Source organism: Haplochromis burtoni, unplaced genomic scaffold (genome assembly GCF_018398535.1).
Source record: "Haplochromis burtoni strain Fernald_Lab_line unplaced genomic scaffold, NCSU_Asbu1 Contig_78, whole genome shotgun sequence".
Lineage (NCBI taxonomy): Eukaryota > Metazoa > Chordata > Actinopteri > Cichliformes > Cichlidae > Haplochromis > Haplochromis burtoni.
The window spans coordinates 64,156-80,837 of NW_024582439.1; the positions used below are offsets into that span (position 1 = coordinate 64,156).

Here is a 16,682-nt window from a genome sequence, read left to right on the forward strand (position 1 = left end):
TTGACTCGCCACTCGTCCTGTCTTCTTGCCAGTCTGGAAACCCTCAAGCAGAGGAATCAGTGTTAGGACTAATAAGGGATGTTTGTTCTGCGTTGAATCTGTGGTAGGTACATTGTAATTGAAACATTCCCGAAACCCTGTGCAGTAGGGCAAACTAATATTCATCCACCTGCACAGGTGTGAATGCTGTCTTTGGATAGTCTTGTGGGCTACATTGTAAGGTCTACATAGATTCAACGCAGATGTATAAATGAAACATAAAGCGGTGTCCAGACAAAAAGCGCACATTGTCACGCATTGCTTTGTCGTTGATGGTCACTTGCTAGAAAATGTGCCAATTGCCTAAGTAACAATCTTGTGTATTTACCACCTTGCCACAAATGAATCACCAGTGTCCTTCACTCTCATTGGTAGTCGCTTCAGTCGCTCACATCAAAGTTGGGAAAATTATGAAAATATGAGAATTTGAAGCATTAACAAAAAATAAAAACATAGTATCTGTATAAACAAAGTACATCACATCATGAGATTAAAAAGTTAAAGACCTCTGCAGCATTTAAATAAATAAGAATAATAATCCAGCCCATTTTGCCAGGTCTCTCCACATATGAGAGCTGCTGTTTGTGACTCTTTCCGAGCCTTTCTGGTCAGCTGAGTAGTCAGAGTTTAGTTTTAATGTGGATTGGTGTGCTGAGCATTCTTTTTTTTCCTACTCAGGGTTACATGACGAATGGAGAGGAAAAGACTGATGACGTCCCAGTCAAACAGGCTCCCGACAGCAAACCGGTATGTGTCATGCGTGTTACCAAGCGCTCCACTGTCAGTGATCTCAGCTGTTTTTGTGACATGTGACTGTGGTTGGCAGGGCGTTCTGAAAGCAGTAATGAAAGGGTTGCAATTCAAGTCATCGCCAAAGGTACGAAGCCCAGCCTGAGCTTTCTGTTGGTGGTGGCTGCTGCGCGTTACTGTCTCTCAAACACTTTGACTGATGGTCGCGGTGGTGTTAACTGCACTGTGTGGGTTTTCTTCACTTTGCCTTGATGTTGCTTGATTTACTTTCAAAAATGATCGAATATTTAATAAGACGATAACACAAAATATATCTTTGGCTGCACAAATTGAAAACAACTTGTTGGTTTAATTTAGCTCTGGTGTTTATAAACACTTTCCTATTTTAACAATCCACCAAAATGCCCCAAAATGTATTTAGTAACGTATTCCGTTACGTAGGTATTCTGAATACTTTGGATTACTTAATATATTATTGTGCTTTTTACAACTAAATGAATGTACTATTGCTGTGTGATTTATTACTTTTACTGAAGGTTGCTCGCCATACCAATACTAACTAGATTTTTAAATCTTAATATAAAATGAGTAACAGTAGGGTGGACATTAGGTAAGGCTGCACTTTTAGCAGCGATCTCGTATAGAAAACTATTCCCCACGTATATAAAACAGGTCTGCGGCTCCAAACCATAGTAAAGGGACCTCTGGCTAATACGTCGGGTTCCGTGTTGGACTCGTAGCCGAAAACTAGCTTTACTTTGTTGTCTGGGTCAAGTTTGCTAGCGAGAGACAAAGAGCGGCATTGAAAGGCTGCTCCAACGGAACCTTCGAGTCTTAATAGCTTACTTACAACTGGGCTCGTTAGGCACTCTTTTTGGCTGCAGTGGTTATTATTATATTTACATGCTTCCAGCTCCCGTTTCTGGTCGGTCACAACTCTTACTGTTCAACTCTCCTTTTTCTCCCTCCTCGCGCTCACAGACACATAATGGGTATGGCAGTCCATTCTCCCTGCAGCACTACACTGCCCATGAGGCTACATTCTTTAGGGCTATGCCTGTAAAACTCTGCCTATTGCCTTCATATTAAATCATTTTTTAAATATTAATTTTAAAAAATATTTCTTCATGTGATTATGCGGGCTGCAAGTCGAGGTGACACAGGCATTAGAGCCTCTTAATGCGTGTTTTGTTCGGGTTTCCACCGGCGTGGAATTATCAAAAAGGGCACAGCCTAACATATGAAACAGGAAAATAATCCATTTATTTCAACAAAGTAACTGTATTCTGAATACCACCTTTTTAAACGGTAACTGTAACGGAATACAGTTACTCATATTTTGTATTTTAAATACGTAACAGCTGTACATGTATACCGTTACTCCCCAACACTGCATTAAATCACACTTCCTGTCTTTAACATGTTTTTTTGGGGTCTACTTTGTTTACTGCCTACTAAGTTTGCACATGACGTCACTTCATTTGTAACTTTGTTGAGACTTGCATTTGCCTGTTACAATACTTTGTTTTGGTTAATGACCAACTTGTTTCATATGTAAAGAAATTGTAGATGTTGGCGCCCGTGCTTTAGGGTATAGCCACATTTGTTTTTGTGGGGGTTTTTTTGCGTCTTGTTTTTTGTTTATCAATCACATTGTTGACTCTTTTTTTCAGGCCAGCAGAAAGCAGAGTCCAGATTCTAGCGCAGAGGAAGTGGCCTCAGAAAACCAACAATCTGTAGAGAAAATCAAGCAAGAAAAAACCGCAGAATCCAAACAGGTACAAACTGATAAAAGAATATTAAAAGTAAAGTTCTGCTTTTCCATTTAAAACACACACATTATATGATTAGTGTGTAGACTTAATGTTGGATAATTTTTTTTGACTCTCTTTTCTTGTTTGCTCTCAGGTCAGTAAAGCCGTCAGTGATGCTGAAGAAGAGGCGAAAACATCAGAAACGTCCCATGTAAGTTTTGTTGCAGTGGCATTAGCATTGGGGAGAAACTCCACAGGAGGAAAGAGGCAAAGATGCCATCATTTAAACACAAAGCTCTAATTCTGTGTATGTATTTAGATCCTGTTCATAAGCTGTACAGCAGCAGTCTGGAGTAACTTTGAATTAATTTTGCTGCTGTGTTTATGCCAAAAGAAAAAAAACCAAACATTCCTTTCCAGGGAAAGAGAGGTTTCTTCTCTGGTATCCTTAAAAACAAACAAAAAAAATCACCAAATGAGATGTCAGCACAAGTGAGTGTGCACTATTTCTTAAATAATAAAATGATGTAAAATGTAGAAATAAAAATGTTCTTCTTTGTCTGTGGGGATGGTGTTTGCTCTGTGTTCTAGCATCCTGATGATACCAGGTTTGTGCTCCAGTGGATGATGAGAGTCAAACCTTAAATACTGATCCATATGTGTAGGTTTACAGTATACGTCAACTTTTAAATGTCCCCCATTACTGATAGAAATCTCACAGTCTAAGAGGCTAACCTGCCACTTTTCATATCCTCCCTGGTGAATTTGATGTGTTGGTCCACCGAGTCAATGTGATCCGTGAATTGTGGTACATCCTGAGATTTGATTTTCACCCAGACAATCAAATCTCAGGATCAGGAGGGGTATAGGGCTCACACAAATGCAGTCTTTATTAAGACGCAAGCTATAAAATTCCAGGATCTGGTAAAGTTTAAAACAGTGCAAATAATATATAAAGCAAGGAAAGGGATGCTCCCAATCGAAATAAGTAAATGGTTCTTAGAGAGAGAAGGGAGGTATAATTTTAGAGGGAAGTGGAATTTAAAAATACAAAGAGTAAGAAGAACTTTTAAAAGGATGTCTATTTCAATAGCGGGAGTTAAATTCTGGAATGAGTTAAAAGAAGAAATGAAGGTCAGTAGTAGAGATGGCACGATACCACTTTTTAATATCCAATTCCGATATCATAAATTTGGATATCTGCCGATACCGATATGAATCCGATATAGCGTATTTTGTAATCAATAAAACTGTTTTTTATAAATATATTGCTGCATTTTGTATAAGGTCATACTCAAGTTTTAAAAAACAAGAGATTGAAGCTATTCTGTTATACCTGTATGCAAAAAATGCACTCCACCCAAAACATTTTATAGTTCAGCAACACTGATCAATCTAATAAATTTAAACCTACACCATCCTCCCTATTCTGGTATTTTAAAGAGTACTTAGTGGAAATATTAAGCAACCTAACTAATAGGGTTGCCAACTCCCAGCAAAAATATTAGGGAACCACCCCCCGCCCTTAATCGATGTAATCAACTTTAATTTAATGCAAGTGTAAAACAAATGCACAGAAATCAATTATTTTTCTTCAATATTTAAATAGATTCAACATCTTGCTTCAACAGAATTGCAGACTGCACAGATGGTACCTTCCCAAAGGAAAAAGTACTATAGCTTACTAGGGTGTATATTAGACTTATTAGTTACTATATACAATAATGGATTTCTATACATTTAATCAGATGACCACTTTTGTTGTAAGATTCAGATAATTATTTATTCAAAGTTTTTAAATGACATAACAAAAAAAAATATTTCTTTGTGCCCCCCTCTCCCTGTTAGTGCCCTACCTGGCCCCTGACAAAGCTTTGCTAGACCCGCCCCTGCACAGTTACCAGCCGTCAGCTACATAAAAAAAGGATCCTGGTGTTATTTGTCTCTCAGAAACAGTTGATAACTTCCCTTCAACTCATTCATGTCACCTAAAAGGTAAACCTGTTTCTCCATCACCTGCTCAGCTCTGATGATTCAGTAAGGACATCTCCTGGATTCATCTTCATGTTTCCCTCTCACCACATATCCAAACAGATATCATGACCAGCAGCTTTTACAGCTGTGGCTCCAGCAAACCTCAGCTGATACTAGAAAGTAATGTTAAATACATTCTAACAACAGCTTTTCTCGCTTAAACGTGCCGCTGGTCTCCTCTTTCTAGCACAAAGTGGGCGATAAACAAACAAGAAAGACGGGACTTGCGGCAGAAAAGCCGATCAGCTGATGATTGATCAGTTTCATGTTTGAAGTAATAACAGGAGAGGAAGGGGGAGGGAATGAGAGAAGTAGATGCAACTGCGCAGCAAAGCCAGAATAACTCCAGCTTTGTGTCTATTTTTTAATTCTAGCTGAAGTATGGGACAAATCGCTTCCTTTTCACCTCAATATGGAACTCCGATGGCCAGTCCAGCTGTGGCTCAATATATCAGTTGTTAAGCTTAACGTGGAAATACTATGCAAACATTCAGGGATGAACTTACACACTTGCTTTACTTCTCTGGGATAGTTTTCGCCGAGATGAAATGCCGCAGTTAGGAAGCACGTACGAGGCTCCAAATGCTCCAACAGACCGCCAAACAGCCGCTCTATCACGTGACACATACTGCTCCGATGCGCCGATCTAGGTTACGCCAAGTAGCGCGTTTTGTGAGGTGATTTTGTGATACTTCAGATCGGATTACATTTTTTATTTCTCTCCGATATCCGATCCAGTAATTTAGGTCAGTATCGGACCGATACCGATACGTAATATCGGATCGGTCCATCTCTAGTCAGTAGTGATATAAACCAGTTTAAAATAAAACTCAAAAAATAAATTTTAAATAAGTAAAAGAATGAAGAAAATGCAATTAACCCAAGACAGCAGTCAAAGTGATGTTTATTTTCCTTTGCAAAATAGTAAATCTAAACATAGTTTTAGTCGAATGTGAGAAAAGTTGAAACCATTGTATACGTTTTTCTTGTTTAAATTTAGATGACGAGGAAATGATTAAGATGTAAACCTGAGGGGGTCGGGCTAAATAAATACATACTTCTGCCTACTCCTTTTCAAACAACTGCATGGAATGATATTATGAAATGTTGGTGAATGTATATGTTTGAAATAAAAATGAACTGAACTGAACAGGTGTCATCCACATACCTAAACTAATGACTTGGTGATGTTCCAGGGTAGGATAACAAAGCCCTCTTTTCCATTTTTTCCATGTACAAGTTGGCCACAATGGGTGAAACTGGGGAACCCATGGCACACCCATTTTTCTGTCTGTAGTACTGACCCTTGCATGTGAAATAGGTGGAATGAAGACACAAACACATTTGGTCGGTCCTGAGAGTGGTCCTGTTGCTGAGGTTGGGGTCCTGTAATCTCCCATAAACCACCTCCAACGTTTTAGTGACTGTTTCCCCAGATGAAACAATCAGACCATTGTTTCATCTGGGGAAACAGGCAGTTAGCCGAGACTGAAGAAGTCATTTGGATGAGTGGCGAAATGTTTCTCCCACTGAAAATGCTGAGTCCAGAATCAACTTTTTGGATAATATTAGTGTTATTATCTTTTTTAAAATCTGAAATCATTTTGGTGTTTCAGGAGAATCTGAGTTCTCACAGTGACCTTTCTGCCAGCAGCGACAGCCTGTCTGAAAACAAGGTGAGGCCCTGTAGCTGCTGTAGTGGCAGCAGAGATAATGTTATCTGGAATTAGTATACACATACAGCTCAGTGGTATACTTACCTGCAAAATTAGTTGTCCGACTTTGGGTAGAATAACCGAGCATGAGCATGCTGTTCGTGTCTGTTTCAGGAAAAAAACCAATGGTACAGCGGGATGTTAAAGAAGAGGTGGAAACCAACAGAAAGTCTTCAAACTGATCAGGTAGAATCATCAAAAATACACATAAAACATACCAGATTATATGCACATGTATTGCGTAACTAGTCACACAAAAGACATAAGCTCGCATGATTAGGTTACTGCTTCCATCACCTGATAATCAAATTGCACGCTCGTATTTTTTGGGCAGGACAATAAAGCAGACAGTAATTCTGAAGACCTAGAAGAAGAGGAGAAAACATCAGAGATGTCTCATGTAAGTTTTCTTATCTTTAGCAAATGAGGAAATTCTCTTGCACAAGAGGATAGAGGCCGAGGGAGGGAGTTAGACAAGCTGCCATGGAGTTGTTTTTGTTCGGAAGCTCTAATTTTGTACATGCGTTTAGATCATCAATATCAATTCTCTTGTGTTTGTGGAAAGATGGAGATGTGTGGTCATCATCATGTTTTATCTAATCTATCTTAGGAAAAGGGAAGCTACTTGTTTGGTTTCCTTAAAAAGCCAAAAAAAACAGCCGCTGAGACGCCAACGCAGGTGAGCTTGCAACAGAACTGTTCAAAATAACAATTTAAATTGTTAAAATAATGGTTTAACTTATTTGTGTTAGAAATACGTGGACAGAAACATTCATTTTAGTTTATCGGTATATTTTTTTTCCCTCTCAAATGGCTTTGGTGTTTCAGGAGAATCTGATTGCCCACTGTGAGCTTTCTGCCAGCAGCGACAGCCTGTCTAAAAACAAGGTGAGGTCCAGCAGCTGCTGTAGTGGCAGCAGAGATAACGTCACGTGGAATTTTAATGTACACACAGAGATCTGTGATAAATGAGCACGAGCATACTGTTCCTGTTTGTCTCAGGGAAAAAAAACTACGGTATGCTGGGATGTTAAAGAAGTTGCCGAAACAAGCCAAAGCTGAAAGTGATCAGTTAGAAAATCTGATAAAACATTCCCTGACTCCCATGATGTTTTTCATAACTACTCAAACAAAAAATTTTGTTTCAGGACCAGCAGTCCCTGCATGGTGACTTACCCAACTCCAATGATGATCTGACTGTAGCCCAGTCAAAGGTGAGGATCATTTAATATTATCTTGATGTAATTCCAATTAATTGTTCTGATGTCACCAAGAAAAGATTAATTTTTTTCCCAAAACTCCTGGAGAAGGGATGCCCGGGCAGGGGATGTGTAAACCGCTGAAATTATTAAATGACAGGCTCTCAATAACTAGTGTGCATTTGGGGAGGCCACCCAGATACATTTGCAGACTTATTTTTATCTATTTCTAGTCTGTATTAGAAAATAAAAAGTGCGGAACAGTCGTCCATCTCTAATTTTAAAAGTTCAGTCACTACTTACTTTTCCAACCTACCCCCATCTCTTATGTTCCAGACTAGTTTTTACTGTGGCAGTGCAAATATCATTCAGCTTCTTCTCCATAGAGGATCTCATTCCACCATTAAATAGACTCCAGTTCGACCATCTTGGAAACGCGGCATGTCCTCATACTGCTCTAGATGTTCGCTGAGAGCTGCAGCACCCATGCAGTCCAAGTTCACCCACGTGACATGAGACTCGCAGGCGAGGCAGCTGAATTACATCATTCTGCTACATCATGAAATACACAACAGTTAAAATGTTTGCAGAGGAGAAACTTAAAAGTGGCTTTTTAAAAATGTATTTCAGAGTCAGTCTTTTGCAGCACTCAAATCCATTCATATGCACATGCAGAAATACTTTTTTTGCACCTTTGGTACATGCACACGCACAAACATCTTAAATCTTACGTCTGTAGGAAAAACCTGAACTACTGCAAATATTGGTTTAAGCTGAAGGAAACTCAGGTAGGGTTCATGTGGTGGTCAGTAAAATACTAAAAGGTGTAAAGTGGGGGGGAAATGGAGTTTATAGTGTATGTGTTAAGAAAAGTTAAAAGAGTAAACAGCTCAGTGAAGATAATGGAGGCAAAAGTGTCAACAAAAAAGAGTTTTTAACAAACGTTGGAGGACTTTGTGTTATTATAATATTCATATCTGAAGCCAGAAATCTGAGGGTGATTGAACCAGACACTGCTAACTGACTGATGAAAATGCCAGTTGGTGGTGAAAACCTTTTTCTACTGTGTATAGGAGAAAGGAGGTGGAGCCTAACAGACAGCTACAAGCTACATCTGCCAAGGTTGGCACCAACCTTTAATCAAAGCAGACACACACCCAATAATGCAAACTAGAAGGATTATAAAAGATTTCACACCAGGACTGCTGAGGAGCTCATCCTGTGGTCACACTCAACCATCTCGGACAACAGTAGTCTTTTTTTCTGCTCTGGACAACCGCTGCAAGGTGGAGGGCCACTCTAATCAGACCAGCACCAGCTGTGATCCAAGATGATGGAGCTGGGGTTTGTTAGGATGATAAGAGATTCACAGGCCAGCAGGAGGTTATATTCAGGGGTGCACATAAGTGGTCCGCAGGTGCGCATTCGCTGGCAAAATAAAAGACGCGCACCAGATAAGAAGTTGCAACGCGCGTTTGCGTACATAAGATTTTCTGGAGGAGGACAGACATTTGTTTAGAACTCTTAAAGATGTCGAAGAAGCTCCTTTAAGCAATTACTTTGGTGTTCCTCCACCTCCAAAGAAATGTCAGAAGGAGTCCGAACCGCAAAAGAAGCGCGTATTCTCGGAAAAGTGGTTGCAGGAGGTGAGCTGGCTTCAAACAAATGATGAACGCACATAGATGTGGTGCAAAATATGCCGTGAAAATCCCACTCTAGCGGACAAAACAGTGCCTTTTATATGTACGCAAACGCGCCTTACAACTTCTTATCTGGTGCGCGTCTTTTATTTTGACAGCGAATGCGCACCTGCAGACCACTTATGTGCACCCCTGGTTATATTGGAGTAGCAAATAAAGGTTTTACAGAAGAAAGGTTTATGAATGTTAGTGATTATTTAAAGATGCTCCCCACATTTGGAATATAAACTGGTTGAAAACAATGTAAATTAAAGTGAAGTTTATATTTATTACTAAAGAATATAAATTCAGGTACTAGTGTTGCTCACTGGTTGAGCAGGTGCCTATATGCCTGATGGCTGAAATGCAGTGACCTGGGCTCGAGTCCCCTTCCCCGGCTCTCTCTCACCCTGTCAAAAAAGGCAAAAAGCCCCCAAATAAATATTTACAAAAGAGTATAAATGCAGTGCACAGGAATAAAAAATTGGATCGTGAGAGTGTGCTTCAAGGTAAATTAAAGGATTAGAGAGCAAGCAAAGTGAAGGTAATGGTGGGAAGGTGATAAATGAGAACAATCACTATCTAAATGTCAACACTTTGAAAGGGAGGTGTTTTCTTAAGTTGCAGTGCATTTGACCTCTCAGGTCTACTATAGATAGGCCTTACAGTTTAAGAATTGGTTCCCTGCATTACAGATATGCTGTTGGCTAAACGTACCAGAGAAAGCAAAACAGAAATGACAAAGACGTGTTTATTATATTCAGGGACAAGCAGAACTTGACATAGGCAGACTAAAAAAAGCTAAGTGTACAGGAAACAATTTTTCTCTTATTTTTCATATTCAGTCATAGTGATACTTTCCTGGTTATACGTATGCATATTTTGGAAGATTTTCTTTTTTGTTTTGTCACTGTGGTGGTATTGCCTAAATACTCTACAACTTCCAGAAGTGCTTTGCTTTGGTCTTTCTGATGAATGCACACATTGGTTAAGCATCACCATGTCAGACACTCCCTTCTGTCTGTCCTCTTCTGCTCATCTAATTTACAGTCGTAGGGGGCTGAAGCCTACCCTGGTTGTCACAGGGTGAAAGGAAGGGTGCCATAGACAAATCAAGTCTGTCACCAAGCCAACACACAGAGTTCATGATTTCATGATGAGCTGTTGGCCAGCAATGATGACTTGTCTGACAATAACATCACCAAGGTCCAGCGATTTACAAAAACAAAAACAAACAAACAAACAAACAAACAAAGAAACCCAACTTCTATGGCAAATCTCTTCATCTGCAACTTTTACTGAAACCAGTAACGAACCAGGTCTTATAATCAAACACCAAGCTACAGAGGAGACGTTGGTTTTTATTGTTCTTTGCTTTTAATTCAGGAGTTGGTGGTAAATACTGAGGCTCAGTTATCTGCCAGCTGTGAGAATGTGAATGACAACACCGTCACAAAGGTACTTGATTTAAACAACAAAAAAACCTTCTTCTCCTTTAAAAACAAAACAAAAATCAACTGTAGCTGCGTTTGTCATGTGAACATGAACTGAAACCTGGCCACACACATTAGATCTGATGCAGTGAGTGCAATGAGTCATTTACTGCTTTCAAATATGTGTCATGAAATATTGATACATGTAATAATCTACATGATTAAAACCTCTGCAGATGTGTCAAAATCTTTATTACAAGTAAAATCTTACACAGAAAAGACTCTAAAGTACTTACAGTTGAAGTAGTAATTAAGCAGAAAAGGTCCCTTTTTATTTTATTGTGTTTTTTAAATCCTAAAGTAAGTCCTAAATACTGTATTTACATATAATTCTTTGGTTTGTTTTACACTTTTTGCAAGAATTCTTTGGACACATCACATCTTATCTTCACAACTGCACATTGAATTGAAAAAAAAAATCGATTTGACATGTTGACGTCCTCGTGGATCCATATTAGTCCACTTCTAAGCAGCTTGTAGTATACGCTTATGTGAAACTTAACTCAAGGAGTAAAATATTCGGGTGAGGACGTTTTGCACACACTGTGTGAACGGTGCTTTTTTTATTTTTTATTTTACTAACTTAAGTGTGTTTTTAAGAAAATTAAGCAATAACTTTAGATGTCAAATAACTGTAAGGGAGTAGAAGTATAAGAGGAAATTAAAATACTATGCAAGTACACTTCAGTGAGGGTTAAACTTTCCGTACAGTACTAGAATAAATCACTGTGACATTGAGGCTTACTGATATCGAAAGTCGGCGTGTTGTCAAGTTCCTGTTTTATTTTCCCTGAGACAGTTTTTGCTACTGAATGTTTTAATGAATTTTAAAAAGTAACTTAAATGTGTTTGTTTTAGCAGAAAAAAGGAGGCCTGGCTAAAATTTTAAAAAGATCCGGCAGCATTGACAACCTGTTGGATGAGGTCAGTGTCAGTCCGGCGCAGAGCGATTACATGTTCAGCTTTTTACGTTCAGTGTTTATGCTAAATCAGTAATATTCCTCTTTCACACACGGCATCCCGTGTAATCCTGAAACTGTGTATAAAAGCAGACCTCATACTGAGTTGCTTCATTCTTGTCTTGTTTTTTTATTTGTTTGTCAGATCGTTTCCTTTGTGGGATTTCATGTCGTCACACTTTAACCACTTCCACATCAACATTTTAACTTTGTCTTGGTGCTTGAGTTACCCTTCATGTTTGTTTTCTCTCTTCTGGATTCCTCAGTTCAACACACTGTTTTATCTCCAATCAATGTTTGGAGATATTGATCCTAATAAAAAAAAAAGAAGAAGAAGAAGTCATTGTTAGCCATGTTACTTTTCAGACAGACCTTATGAAACTGATGTAGTCTGTACTGTCTGTTAGCAAGATTGTTAATTGTCTGATTTCAGGGGGAAAAACATTTCAGTGAGATGTTCAAGAGAGCTCCAAAACCAGCAAATGAGGTGCAGTGTTGCCCTTTAAATAACTATAATACACTCTAAGATATTCAGTTGTACTTGTGTTGGTCTTTTTTATGCTTTATGTTGTGTTTGTTCAGGAAACAAACACAGATGAAGAACAGAAATTATCAACCAGCGATGAAAACCTGTCAGAAGCAAACACAGCAACGGTACAGATGTGGACCAGAACATCTGGACAGTCACAGTCATGACCTGTTTCACCCTCATTTATGTCTTTAATTATTTACTGTTCATATATTTCAGGAAAAAGCAGGAGGATTGGCAGGATTCTTCAAAAAGTCTCCCAAACCAGCTCCACGCTCTGTCGCTACTCAGGTGCCAAATACATTTGGATTTTTCATGTATTTTTATGCTTTTCAGAGTTAGATGTAGTATATTATCAGAAAATGACTCTTTAAGGCCAAAACTGTGCTTCTTCCTTCGCATTTGTCACTACTTCTGTCATTTATATTTATTTCACTTCTGAAAATATTCCACAGCAGCTCAAACAAGGATGCAAATAATGAAAAATTTAAACAAACACACAAACAAAAGCAGATGTCACACAGCTAATAAAATCTTATTGTCATGTCATCACACTCAACCAGACCAAAGTTTTGAAAGCACCATCAATCAAAAGACTGTTTTCATCATTTAATACAATAATTTGGACTTTTTCCCTGAATTCACTGCATTTCTTTTCCAGGATCCCCTCTCGAGGCAGCTGTCAGCCAGCTGTGACAGCCTCACAGATGCAGGAAAGGTAAGATTACAACTGAAACTACTGTCAGGATAATCAGGTCGGGAAGTTATCCTTTCTCAGTGTTGTGGAGTTCTACTTGTGGAAATGCAGGGTCTGGTTTAGGCTATTTGTGCTGCTGCATGTAAGACGCAGCACACAGAAATAATATTCTGCTCTTTATTAATAATGTGATGCCAGCAAATCTAAATATAAGTTTAGATGAGAGACTCTGCATCAAAGGTTTTAAACATTATAGTGTAATCTTTACATTTTTGTCCCTGTTTGGTGCACAAAATAAGTGCTAATAGTTTATATAAGACTGTATTTGTCTTTTTAAAGGAGGCGGCTTTGGCAAACAGTCAGCTGTCTGCCAGTAATGACAATCTTTTAGAAGCTTCAAGCACCTCAAAGGTCAGACTTTTGATTTTAACACTGTTTCTGAGGTTTAGCAAATAAATAAATAAATGCCTCATGGTTTTATTTTGTTAACAGGAGAAAAAAGTCGTCTTCTCCGGGATCACTGGGATGTTCAGAAGGACGCCCAAAACTGAGGAGCAACAGGTAGAAATGACATCAATCACATAAAAATCCCAACTTTTTAAGCTTTTTAAGCTAATAATTTGGGCAAGTAACATTTTAGGAAATTTAGCCGATCTCTCTTGAAAATAAGTTATTCCTGTTGTCTGCTGCAGGAAGATGAGGACATGGAGGCTCCAGCAGGAGGCGGGCTGAGACGCAAGAGGACCATCAAAAAGAAAAGACGAGTAAGAGCGCATACGAGGAGGAATAAGCACGATCAGTGCGACGTATGCTTTTTACTTCCAGTGTCAGCTGCTGTAGTTGGAGTTCATCAACAATAATCAATGCATATCCAGACGTTTTCTTACACCATTTGAGTTCCCAGTTTTGATGTCAAAGCTCCACTTAAATAAATAAAACATTACTCTTGTTTATTTCTTTCAGGTTGTGTCATTCCGAGTTAAGAAAACTCTTCCTAACATTCCCAAACTTGGCCTGGCTTCTCAGGTACCTGCATCTGTCTGTTGTTATTTTTGTTTTGTTGGCGTTTTTTTTTTTTTTACCTTATTTTTCCACCAGATTTTCCAAAGTTATATTTATTAATAATTTACTTGCAGTCAGTCTGTAAAATGTAAAGTCTTTCAGTGTAGATTATTGTGGTCTATGACAACCATCATCATTTTTCCTCCACAGACTTCAGATGAAATGCCTTGCATTGAGGAGACTCTCGAGTTGCAGGAGATGAGCCCAGCACAGGTCAGCATGATGGCATTAAAGATTTTAACTTAAAATATTCATTGTGGTTCATGAATGAAATTTTTAAAATTCTCCACTTGATGTTCATATTGTTTAATTTAACCTCCAACCAGAACTATGATTTTCAACTGTCTTTAATTTAGATTTTTCTAAATTTTCACACAAGAAATGTTTGTATAGGATAACCTCTGACTTTTGATGTGGACCTGTCACGTATTTGTTATTATATGTATATCGTAATTTACAATGTGTACACCACCGCAGTGGATTTTAAGCAGAATGTAATATGTGGCTGGAGTTCAGATTATCAGCTTTAATTCACAGGGTTTAACAAAAGTGTTGCATTAACTCACTGAGACTGAGGGGAAAAAAATTAGGAGTGACCTAATCAACAATCTGGTGGATTCGACTACAATGATCAGCTCAGCAACACCACTGAAGAAAACTGAAGTGCATAATGACAGAATATTTTTCATGGTTTTAAAAAAACCAATATCATAGCATCGAGCCAAGTCGAGAACACTATCAAAGGAAGTTGACACATCACTTTCAAAGACTGCAATCAAGAGACGCCTTCATGAATTCAGTTCAGTTTTATTTATGTACCGCCAGTGCACAACAAAAGCGTCTCAAGGCACTTAAATTGACAGGAAACTCGCAACAGGGCGACTAACAGCTGTTTTATTATCTGTTTTCCAGGAGAGCACAGTGGAGGTTCAGCCGGTGGAGATGGCTGCTTATCCGACTGAGGAAAACCCAGTCGAACCTGAGCCGGTGAGCCTCAGAGTTTGTGAGTGTTAGTCATTTATGGTATTTGACAGATGAGTTGTCTCTTCATTCAAGCTTCTTGTTTTCAGGAAGAGGATGAGCTTTTGGAGTGGTGGAACACAGTCAAAGGTTAGTGTGGTTTCAACTAGGGCTGTTCGATATAACGATATATATCGGATGATGATATAAAAACGTCTATCGTTTCATTTTACGCTATCGTTTGTTTCGTGGTGTCGCAAAATAAACTGTTTACGGCAATATTTTTTTCGTCGTTTTGATGGTCACTGTAGTGGCTATATTAATTTCTTAAAGTTCTCTCTTTCTCTTATATTTAATATAACCACACTACTGACGGACAAGCGCCTGTTTTTATGCGTTATGGTTAGCAACAACGACGGTAACAGCATCGCGTGTCCGCTTGTTTATTTTCCACATAAACCTTTCACAATAAAGCTCAAGATCCCGTTGAGACTTTTCAAAATAAACTGAGTCACGTGAAAGAGCAGATGAGAATTAAAAAAGAGCCGCCAGGTGCTAAAAAATAAACCTTAGACTCAAACGTTAGAACAGGCTTTTCCCTGCAGCACAGAAAAGAAAAGAAAACGGCGGCCTTTACAACTTATGTCTAAAAATGTATCGTTTCATGCATCGGTTAAAACACTCAACTCCAGCTACATGGCGCGCAAGTCAAGCTGCCCGAGATTCACAGAATTTACAGAAAATGTTACATTTTTGTGATTTATATCGTTATCGGACGATAGAATTCTTATATCGGGATAGGAGATTTTGGTCATATCGCACAGCCCTAGTTTCAACATTTAGGAGAACTATTATTTATTTTTTATGTTTTCTGTCTACTCGTTGTATTATTTCTGCTGCTGTTTGCCAGGTTGGAAGGAGTGGAATGAGACTTCTGATTTCCGGGCAGAGGATGAGGAAATGTGAATACAGTTTCTGTTTTTTAATAACTTTACCTTCATGTTTCCAGTAAACATAATATTTGAGATTTTTGCATTTGTTTTTAGGGTATAATTCTTTTTTGATTTGTTGACAACTTTAAGGCTTGAATTTAGCAGTAAATCGAGTATTAATAATAATAATTACAACTTTATGTGGCAGATTGACAAGAATAATGTTTCTGTTTGTGTCTGTTTCTGCAGGGCGATGGAGCAGGCAGCCGACCGCGTCTACATGGCAGCCCGTCTTTTCGTGCGTCTTTTCAACCAGCGCGGGGCGTCCTTACAGCATCGCATCCTGGAGCTTTTGGCTATGGCGGATGCTGCGGATGAGTTCCATAAGAAGACTGTGTCGGCCGCTGTGGGCGGAGGCGTGGCCAGCGTCGCGGGTAGCGTCACCACAATCACAGGCCTCATTCTGGCGCCTTTCACTTTTGGCGCCTCTATTATTGTGACAGCAGTGGGGATCGGTGTGGCGACGGCAGGCAGCATCACGTCAGCGACGGCTAAAATCACAGATACGGTCCACTCCAACATGGACCGTAAGAAGATGGAGAAAATGATCCAGGGCTACCAGGAGGAGATCAAAGTCCTCAGAGAGTGCATGGAGTTTGTGCAGGTGAGGGGATTTTTTCTAAAAGGTTAAGAACAAAGTATTTAAAGCACACTCTCTGAGATCAGAATACATTCCTGAGCCTACTAAAATATGATGGATTTTTTTTGTTTTGTTTTGAAATGCAAAGAAACATGTTGCCTGCCCAAGCTGAAATCTCTTAAGCTTTGCAGTAGTATCACAGATCCCTCAGCAGGTGGCATCATACAGCTCCAAGCTGTG

The 16,682-nt window shown here is 39.0% G+C and overlaps 1 protein-coding gene across 4 annotated transcripts in view; it reads left to right on the forward strand.

Annotated features, from left to right (window-relative positions):
- LOC102313242 overlaps positions 1-16,682 on the forward strand; it is a 46,082-nt gene that overhangs the window by 25,609 nt on the left and 3,791 nt on the right. Inside the window, exons 1-25 of one of the 4 annotated variants that reach the window (XM_042221991.1) lie at positions 487-786; positions 866-916; positions 2,463-2,567; positions 2,698-2,754; positions 6,194-6,253; positions 6,407-6,478; positions 6,627-6,692; positions 6,903-6,971; positions 7,121-7,180; positions 7,441-7,506; positions 10,557-10,628; positions 11,522-11,587; positions 12,056-12,109; positions 12,205-12,276; positions 12,371-12,442; positions 12,813-12,869; positions 13,188-13,259; positions 13,341-13,409; positions 13,541-13,612; positions 13,812-13,874; positions 14,061-14,123; positions 14,823-14,897; positions 14,981-15,020; positions 15,781-15,832; positions 16,052-16,466. In XM_042221991.1, the coding sequence (XP_042077925.1) occupies positions 676-786; positions 866-916; positions 2,463-2,567; positions 2,698-2,754; positions 6,194-6,253; positions 6,407-6,478; positions 6,627-6,692; positions 6,903-6,971; positions 7,121-7,180; positions 7,441-7,506; positions 10,557-10,628; positions 11,522-11,587; positions 12,056-12,109; positions 12,205-12,276; positions 12,371-12,442; positions 12,813-12,869; positions 13,188-13,259; positions 13,341-13,409; positions 13,541-13,612; positions 13,812-13,874; positions 14,061-14,123; positions 14,823-14,897; positions 14,981-15,020; positions 15,781-15,832; positions 16,052-16,466 (2,031 nt within the window). In that variant the 5' untranslated portion in view covers positions 487-675. Of the gene's footprint in view, positions 1-486; positions 787-865; positions 917-2,462; positions 2,568-2,697; positions 2,755-6,193; positions 6,254-6,406; positions 6,479-6,626; positions 6,693-6,902; positions 6,972-7,120; positions 7,181-7,440; positions 7,507-10,556; positions 10,629-11,521; positions 11,588-12,055; positions 12,110-12,204; positions 12,277-12,370; positions 12,443-12,812; positions 12,870-13,187; positions 13,260-13,340; positions 13,410-13,540; positions 13,613-13,811; positions 13,875-14,060; positions 14,124-14,822; positions 14,898-14,980; positions 15,021-15,780; positions 15,833-16,051; positions 16,467-16,682 lie in introns of those variants that run through there. The other 3 variants (XM_042221992.1, XM_042221990.1, XM_042221993.1) reach the window with 3 other exon arrangements.